We start from the raw sequence: 9,724 nt of genomic DNA, 5'->3' as shown, positions 1-9,724 counted from the left end.
ACGAAAAAGATTATTTTGAGTCAAAATATAGTTTAAGTTTAAATATGAGTCATTTCAAATAATTTAGAGGTATTTTTGAGTATCTCCCGTTTATTTTACAAGGCGTAACTTGCAGAGTTTCACTCTACAAAAAGGGTTTGGACTGAAACCATTTTCAAACAGAATCGTCTGACTTCTAATTGCATCGGATCTAAATCTGTTACCAATTCCGATAGAAGGAAAGTAGTAGGGTTTAGGCTTTACCCAGTAAATGTTAAACCACGAGATTGGTAATAAACTCGAACTACTCAGTCTTCTAACATAGTGGAGTGAAATATCGAAAAATGAACTTAGCCTTCACCCACAAGTGAATTTCGTGATACTGAAATATAAACTCTCGCCTTGCCATTTTTGTTTCAATATTAGGATTATATGTATTGAAGAGTCAAAAGTAAAGACTATCAATTTAGATGATAAAAATTCAAATTCATCCTAAAATAAGAGTATTAGTGTGAATTGAAAGGATAAAATTTAAAAAATCATCCTAAAATAAGAGCATCTGTTGAATCAACACCTAGACCACCCAAAGTCTGCTACTACTTAATTGGTACAATAAATAGGACCACTCTTCCCTTAGCCAAAAATCTCGAATTCGAACCCTTAGTATGAAAAAAAAACCTTAGTTAGAGGCGTTTCCCCCCAAGTGAAGTCTTACTTGGCACAAATCCAAATTTGTTGGATCAAATGCAGACACCAGACATCTTGTAATCACATTCCAAAAGATTTCATGTCACATTGAGTAGCAACAAAAGCACAAAAAGCCAAACTAGTTCAAAATGGTTTGTAGATATGTATGTAGCTTAAGTTTACTGATAACAAATTTAAACAAACGACCAATTCACAAACATAAAACCAATACAATGAGCAGTATCTTCTTCATTCAGAACCTTCCAAGCCACAGCTTTCTCATAAGAAACAGGCCTACCCATGCTCGATAAACAGATTCCGCCTTGTAGACATGCAAAACCCTGTCATAATATGAGAGTTAACATGTTTGCTACATACTTGTATGCTCCCGCTATCTCAGTACAGATGGAGAATCACTATATTTTCATTTCAACTATACTGGCTAAGTTAGACAGGTGTATAATAGCACACTGTAATAGATTCCTCACAAAGGAGTTACCAACCTGTTGCATTATCTGTGGGAACTCAGAGCAGAGATTTTTCCTTCCGTGTTCGTCAAATATTTTCTCCAAAGAGATATCTTGAAGCGCAACCAAGGTTGTCTCGAGCATGTCAAGACCACCCTGGTTTGCAAATGTGAAAACTGGCAAAGCCTGCATAAATATTGAACTTCAGCACCCATATACTAAAAGATTTAAAAACTGATTGTAGATGAGACAACTACTAACAACACAAATGATGTAAAAAGCCAAAGTCGCAATCAATAAGTTTTGCTTCTAATGCGTAGTCTTGCTGAATATTTTCCAGAACTAGATATACCCCCTATATCCCAATTTATGCGATATATGTAGCAGTCGTTTGATAGAGTGTATAAAAATAATGCTAAATAGAATGTATTAATTATGCTTGCATTAATTATACATAGATTATTCTTATCCATTGTTTGGTTTGATGCATTAAAATAGTATGAATTGAAAAAAAATATATTATTTACAAAGATACCCTCCGCTATTATAGTGAAAAGTCTAAAAAAAAAGGTTGAGGAGCGATTAAGTATTTAATCATGGTAATGCATGCATTAAAATCATTGCATTGCTAATACCTAGAAATTCATGGTATAAGTAATACATAGTTATACACATATAGGTTGAAAAAAGAGAATCAAACAAGGTATTAGTAATACACAAGGCTAATGCACGCATTATTGTTCCTAATACACTCTACCAAATGGCCCCTTACAACATACCTAGAGTAATCCCCTAGGTCAGGGGCCTGGAGAAGGTAGGGTGTATGCAGACCTTATCCCTAACTAGTGGAGGTAGAGAGGTTTGTGATGGACTGTTGGCTTCAAGAAAAGCATTTCAAACGGAAACTTGTAAAAGAATAACACCTTCCTATATTTAGACACAAGTGAATTTTAAACTTAGGATAACTTATAGCTACAAAAATATTTATGACTTATTATAGAGCACAAGTTTATGAAGTCTTTCTTTCTTAAAACTCGGATCGTTCCAAGTCAAAGTACATCACAACAATTGGAACGGGATAAGTACTTGAATTCTGAGGTTTTGCTAAGGTTACACGAGCATAAGAAACTGCAGAGAAAGACAGCTTTATAACGCAAACCTTTGCAGAGCAGCAGATAATAGCATCTGAGTGATGCCATAGGCTATCAAGGAGAGACTCACTTCCTTCACTTCTCAATTTTGGAAGCTCCACACCCAGAAATCGCCTGGTACAAAGGGGAGAACAGAATCAAACACTTGTTCAGAGATGCAATATCCTCCTCATACTAATCCCCTATTCAAGATAAATTCTAAACGGAAACAAGTAAACATCATTTGCACATCAGCACATGCGGAAATGAAAAACAAATCATTCTTAAAACAAAGAGGAATCAAATCTCTCTTGTTTTAGAGGCAAGCAACACATCTTAGCAATAGCAGAAGATAAATACAAACGACTGGAAATAGATTGAATGGTTAATTGACTGCAGAAAGATGAAACATGCGGCATGAGCATTATACAACAGAACCAATATAGGTTGCCAAAAACCATGATACATCAAATGGAAACAGATTGTACAGTTCATTGAACATGGAAAACAAGATATATCATGATATGACCACTATACATCTAAACCAAAATTGGCTGTTACGACCATGTGCTTCATTAAAGAATTGGACTAAGAAAATCATACACTTATATCTTAAGCAACATGCAAGTATATGCCGCACCTGTAACTTTGGCAGATCCACTGAGACAGTGTATGTGCTTCAGGAGTCCCCAGCGGCAGACGAAGGCCTCCCAGGGAACCGAAGTTAGATGGAGAAAGTGCTAATGCGACCCTTTGAACAGATGAAATGAAGCTTCGTACATATTTTCTAGCCATTGATGCAACATTCTCTTGCATGTGGCTTTCAAATGCAAACTGGAAAGCAATTGTCATAATAGATTTTGATGTGCCACCAGTTGACTTGAGATCATTAGCCAACTTACTTCCTACTGGCCCAGTTTCAAGAGCAGAAGTAAGATCAAGGGTGCGATTTGGACTGGAGGCTTCCTGCATGAAATTGAATCTCAAATTACTCTGTGGATAACAAGGAAACAGCGGAATAAGAAGTGATCAAGTGATGAACATGATACCTTAGCAGAGTCTAAAGGAATAATGCGAAACCCAGAAGGAAGGAGTGGTGTATCATCGGCAAATGAGGCATCAATTGGAGCAAAAACGAGTTCAGCACAGGTACCAACAGCATTTTCATCCATTCCACTGCACAACTGCCAAAAGCACAGAAGGCAAAGCATTGTAAACTACGTTTCGAGTCAAAACAGCCATTTTAACCCTGTGTACTCAAATTTCTATACAGGTTTGACCAATATTTTGACTCCGTCAAATCTTGTGGCATCTTAACAGAGGAATCAAGAATCTGGATGCTCACTATTTGGTATTAGCCTGTTTAGAGTTTTAGTAGATCACGAGAACAGTTATCTATACCAAATTTCTGGTGGATCTGGATGGTCGTCCAAAACCAGAGTTAACTGAAGCTTCTCAAACAACTACATAGCCCACCATCTAGTATTAAGTCTGCTTATATAAAGCTATGAATTTTGTTAGAACCAGTAAAATTTCTCTACATAGGAACAATATTCACATGTTCAGGAATAGAACTTACTTGCAATAGAAACATATCTCTTGGCATTATAACGTCTTCTGGGGAATGGAAAACTCCTTCCAACTTAATGACCTCCAGCAACTACTGAGCACAAAGGAGCTTGTGATCAACATTAGTGACAATTGACCAGGGATCGACTAGTATTTGTCAAGGAAATGGACCATACAACTAACTCAACCCAAAAACTAGCTCATGAGCTGAGGGCTAGTGTTTTAGAAGGCACAAGGCCATGGGCGTAAGCCCGGTGGATCTTTAATTTTTAATATTTTATAAATAATATGATAAAAATAAAAAGAAGATAAATAACATAGAAATGATAGAAATTTCAAGAAAAATATAAAATAAGTGGAAATGTATATAGAACTGCTTCAACTTAAACATTAATTAAAACTAAATAATAATCAAAACTGGAGCATGGACAAGATAAGAGAGGGGGGCCACATCGGGTGAAACAAGAACTGGGAAGGGATGGGCTCTCATACCATGTAAGCATATGACACTTGGGCCTAATTCAATCCCAAAATATAGCTCATGAGAGGAGGATTGTACAAGTCCAAAGAAGCAGAGCACCGGTCCATTTCACCCATCAATGTGGGACTCTAACAGTATCCACAGAAGATAGAAAGATAGGCATGCCATTGACTAAATAATAACTAAACACTTGCCTCTTCATGTTCAACAGTGTGTGCCAGTGGAAGTATCACTTGACCCCCAAAGTTAGAGACTCGGACCCCAGGTAGGCTGCAAGGACCAACTTTAACAGCTGCAGCTGAGTAAGCATCAATATTGTTGTCTACCCATTCTGATCGATGCTCACGCAAAAACCTGAGAAGTATCGCAGGAGTAACACTCTGAACAAGAAAAAAGAAGATGTCAAAAAAGCAAGAAAATAATATGGTCAAGTCAGGATAAAGTACATAAATTCCCCCAAAAAAGAAGGAAGACGTTTTGTGTAAAGAAATCGATTAGGAGAAGTAGTAATCACAGGTAATAACAGAGTACACAAACTTTGAGAACAAGACCTCCATTTAACCATTTTATGATTTTTCAAGCAAGAAATATCCAGAACAAGCCAATCTAGCTACACTATCAATGTAGTAAAATGGTGTTTTTCCTTAAAATTGGTTGTTTCTATTGTATACCGACCACGAAATAAAGTCTTTTTGCAGCCCAAGCACAAAGACTCGGAAGACAAGAGAACAACCAAGTAAGCCCATTAACTTGATGATTCTCATCAATCAGTCTTCTTAATCATCTTGGAATTAAAGTATCAGAATGCAAACAGTCATTCAACCAGTTAGAGAATGAAGTGAGCTTGAGAAACATGGTGAATTAATTATTTGTCCAATTTATCAAAAACAAGAAAGCCTGTAAATTGTATAATTTTAGCATAAACATACTGATTCAGCTGACCTGTAGAAGCATAGATGCTTTTGCACACAAAACTGCATTGCTAAGAGAAGTAAATCCATCAGAAAAAGAAAGGTTTAAACCCATCAATTTGTCGGGGGAGGAGTTAACAAGGATGGTGACATCATCCATTCCATCATTATCCAGCATAGACCAGCCTTCACTGGAGAAACCATTGAGAGCCTCATTGAACCCTCTGCCAAAATAGTGTAATGAATAGTGAACAGTGAGTAACTCAAACAAAGCAGAAACAACATTCATCAAAAGCTAGCTTCAGACCTGTTCAACCTCTTGCTTAATGCCCGTAGAGCTGCTGGTCTCCTTCCCCAGTTAGTGACATTAGGCTGTGAAACTTCCAAGGTTAACTGCCTCAGTTGGCGTAGTGCCTGCATGGAAAGGAACACAATGATATCGAGCATCTGAAGTACAAATAGTGTTCTCGTCTTACATGCATGTTGCATCAGATTCGGTAGAAGTTCTTACTGCCATTGTTGTCTTCTGAGCAAGCACTGCAGATGACTCATACAGTGGACGCAACACTTCTGGCACACTCCATGCCTGGCAATAATAATAATGATACATAAACTGTAACATGTAAGCTACTGAAAGTGATATATTTTCAAACATAATAGATGACACCTTTACCTCTAAATTCATATGATCTACAATATGGACAATAGAGCCGCCTCCCTCACAAGGCCGAATCAGGTATCCGCTAGGCAGCATTTCCGCTCTCACAAAATTCTGAACTTGCGGCATACTTGGACCATTTTGAGTATTTCCTAATGACCTTTCACAAACCTGTGCATTTATTAAATGAAATATTGATTGATGAGGAATACCAAATCTAGTTGCAGGTCACATCAAGAAAAATGAATATGTCCACCAAACAGGTTACTGTTTGAATTATATTAGAGACATACTCAAGCATTTTAAGGGGAAAAACAATATTTCAGCAGTCACATTGTGTGTGATACTCATAAACATCATGAAAGTGATACTGTATATCTTCTGGGGATGGCTGAAAATAAATCTCTTGATTTAAGAAACCAACAGTGAAAAACATATCTCATACCACAAAGCTACCATCATCCGTAACAGTAGTATAGCGTAACAGCCAGAAGTCACGAGGAGGCGCCAAAGTTGTTGGAGCATAAAGCTAAACAGTAAGAAGTTTCCATAAGATCATCAAGCAAGCATAAAAGGACTGAAGGTGCAAGTAGTGAAAAATTGGGATACTAATGACCTACCTGCATGTAAAGAAGTTCAATGGTTCCACCATTGGCAGTGGGCAGCATGTTTAGAACTTCAACAGCCCGGCAGTCGCGATACCAGGAAGGGCGATCCTTAAGGATCTCAGCAACCTAGAGGGAGCTCAGCCAATTAATTTTCAAATTATAATCCCAAAGAAGACCTCAGAATAGATAACCAACTTACCCTCGTTGGATCTAAACCAACCAGGCCACAAGCTCTTGCTGCCACGCCAGTGCAACCATGAGAAATAGCAATGATTCCAATGGAATCCGGACCAGGCTAGACATAATAGCATGAGCAATGATTAGGAACAGTTACTCCCGCATGGAAAAACATACTAGTGATATAGCTACAATTAACGTGAGAGAAAAGGTAGCTTAGCACTAATATAGTCCTCACAAGCAGAGAGGTCTACAGGGTGAATAACAATCGCATGAAAGACATAGTTATGGACTATACATTTCAAACCATATGATTTATAACACAATATAAATTTATACTCCCTCGTTTCCAATTTATGCAACAACATTTCTTTTTTAGTTTGTTGCATAAAGATCGCAATATTCTATATTTGGAAACAATTTAACTCAAACTCCACATTTTACCCTTAAATGTAATGACAACTTTATACCACACAAAAATTATGGATCAAATTCAAAAATTCATCCTCTCATAAACTCCTTGTGCAGTCGAAATATGCCACAGAGATTGAAATAGAGAGATTATATGTCTAAGATTATGGTTTGGAAAACTGTGTCCTTGATAATGCTAGCCAAGAGAATTCTTATTGCTCCATAATTCTTTGAAGATACTAATAAAGAAAAAGAAGCATCCCATTTGATGCACTCAATGCTAGGAAATTACAGTTGGTGGATTTCAACATAATTTTAATTGGAAAAGATTAGCTGTACGAATTTTTTAATCATGTGAGTCTTAAAGAAGGAGAACATAACCAATACACAGCACTTCCTTCACATCCCACCTACCCTTTAACCCCGAAAAAACACAACACTTGGCTGTAAGGAATAACTAAATTTATTTGTCCATTATTTTATCTATGATATACCTTCATTCCAGGCATTTGGACCCACTCAACAGCAGTTCCAGTAGCCTTTGAAAGAAACTCTGTTAAAGTCTCTTCTGCAATGGACAAAAGTCTGGAAAAAACACAAAAAGTTGAAAAATTTGCCACAAGCCACTCACAAACACCAAAAACAAGATAAGAAAAGGACCCAACAACCATAATCCCACTGACCCTGCAGGACTAGCATCTCTTGGAGGATGCTGAGGTGTCAAGTGGTGTTGACCACTCGTTACCACTGATTCACAACTGGTGTCTTTCGAAGCAAGCTTCGTCTGCAAAACAAGAATCACACTTTAATCCTCTGTTACCTAAAAAACAATAGTCGTTTGATGTAATGAAAGAAGAATTTTCACTTCAATGATGGAAAGAAAATCTTACAGTTTGAGTTTGCTTGCGAAAGTAGCCATTTTCATACACCAGTTGAGAAACTTGCTTCTGTAATCTATCATTCTCTTCCATTAATAGCTTGTTCATTGCTGACAGCTTCCTATTCACACCCTGAAGCCTTGATGACTCTTTCCTCTGTTTTTCCCTACATCTATACAACGCAAAGAAACAATCAATTATACTTCAAATTAATTGGGGTCGCTAAAAATGAATCCTTTACCTGGACTAACAACATCCCACAAGTCCTTACCCCTACCTCGCAGAGGTAGAGAGGCTGTTTTCGAAAAATCCTCAGCTCAAGTGCAACAAATCAAAGTAGTTATGAAATAAAGGAAATACAGTAGCTAGGCAATACCTTCTATTCTGAAACCAAACTTTGATTTGCCTAGGCTCTATATGGGATAGAATCGGGCATTCACGAATAAGCTGCTGGCGACGCATTGAACTGGGCTTTGGACACTCATGATATAGCCTTTCAAGAGCTTCAACCTGCTCAGGTGTATAACGGACATACTTTCCGTTATCTTCAATTGATTTACCATCCTTGCAGGACATTGACATTATGATTCCTTACAATCCAAACACCCCTTTTGTTTACACAGCCTTCCCAAGTCTTCAACAACAAGTCAAACACTATCACTTTCAGCTACTTGTCTTTCTATAAACAAAACCACAACATTTCCATTTTTCTTGGTAAGATTAAAAAGGGGAGGTTCTAAAATCAAGATTCTTGATATGTAAACAACCAATTACCAAAACGAAACGGCGTTTATCCCTCAGCCTCAAGCACTAGAAAACATATATCTTTCGATTTCAGAGCTCCTAAGAACTAAACATAGCAATTTTCACAATTACCAACATCAACTAAACATACATTATTAACCATTACGAATATCAACTAAATACACCATTATTTCATAAAGATCACTTTTTTTCCTACCCCCAATACTATAAAGACTTGTAACCTTCATCTCCTCTGTCATCCACTTGCAAAACAGTAAAGTACCAACCTTTTGAATGCTGAAACAAGATTAGACATGGGTATCTACCAAAACTAAAAAAGATCCAATCTTTAACCCTTGTAAAGCAAAATAAACAAACCCCGGAAACCAAACTTCCTAACTTTATCACTTCTTTCCAGTTTTCAACATCTCACATAAGAAATCATCAAAAAAAGAAGACCATAGTAAGGAATGAAGTCTCCTCAAAAGGACAGATCTTGAATGATGAACACTATGGGCGGATTATGTTAGGAAAAAGGTAACTGAAACTTGGGGAAAATGAGAGTAATAGTAAAGAAAGGAGAGAAGGGAGGGATAATGTGATGATTTTTTGTTTGGATTGGTAAAGTGGTTTTGAGCTGTCAAATGTGTGGTTCGTTACCTTTTCTTTTCCTCTTTTGAGGCAACTTCTCCCTACTCTACTGTACTCTACTACTGTACTCTCTGTGTGACATTTTGCTGATTGCAGAGCTGCACCAGATATGGAATATCTCTGATAGAGACCTCCCCATGCCCCCTCCAAAATGATTCACCATCTTCCAATTATTAATCTGATTTGATATAAAAAAAATTTAAAAAAAATCTTAAAATTTAGATATAATATATAAATATGATTTTTAACTTGATTTTATCGAATAATTATGCTCTCTAACTTTAAGTACACAAATAGACATTTAAATTTGTATAAAATTGAATATATAGACACACGTGTCATACATTACATAAAACATATAAGACGTCACGTA

General features: G+C 36.9%; 1 protein-coding gene across 1 annotated transcript; it reads right to left on the bottom strand.

Annotated features, from left to right (window-relative positions):
* Nucleotides 1-726: 726 nt before the first annotated feature.
* LOC107007265 (homeobox-leucine zipper protein ATHB-15-like) lies at nt 727-9,453 on the bottom strand. Its single transcript, XM_015205812.2, has 18 exons — nt 8,333-9,453; nt 7,969-8,128; nt 7,762-7,862; nt 7,573-7,663; nt 6,690-6,785; nt 6,503-6,616; nt 6,328-6,411; nt 5,898-6,053; nt 5,736-5,810; nt 5,532-5,638; nt 5,256-5,448; nt 4,508-4,693; nt 3,843-3,923; nt 3,313-3,447; nt 2,904-3,229; nt 2,293-2,398; nt 1,170-1,319; nt 727-1,007 (listed from the first exon to the last, which is right to left on the bottom strand). Exons 1-18 carry the CDS (start codon nt 8,536-8,538, stop codon nt 861-863), a joined length of 2,514 nt encoding a protein of 837 aa, XP_015061298.1. The 5' UTR covers nt 8,539-9,453; the 3' UTR covers nt 727-860.
* Between the last annotated feature and the right edge of the window lie 271 nt (nt 9,454-9,724).

Source organism: Solanum pennellii, chromosome 12, assembly GCF_001406875.1.
Source record: "Solanum pennellii chromosome 12, SPENNV200".
Lineage (NCBI taxonomy): Eukaryota > Viridiplantae > Streptophyta > Magnoliopsida > Solanales > Solanaceae > Solanum > Solanum pennellii.
This window is presented reverse-complemented; position numbering and strand designations above follow the sequence as displayed.

Coding starts and splice junctions, on each gene's coding strand:
- LOC107007265 (XM_015205812.2), bottom strand. CDS start 8,538: ATGTCAATGTCCTGCAAGGATGGTAAATCAATTGAAGATAACGGAAAG. Junction 5,449..5,531: donor TTAAGCAAGAGGTTGAACAG/GTCTGAAGCTAG, acceptor CTATTTTGGCAG/AGGGTTCAATGAGGCTCTCA. Junction 3,448..3,842: donor GAGATATGTTTCTATTGCAA/GTAAGTTCTATT, acceptor TGCTTTTGGCAG/TTGTGCAGTGGAATGGATGA.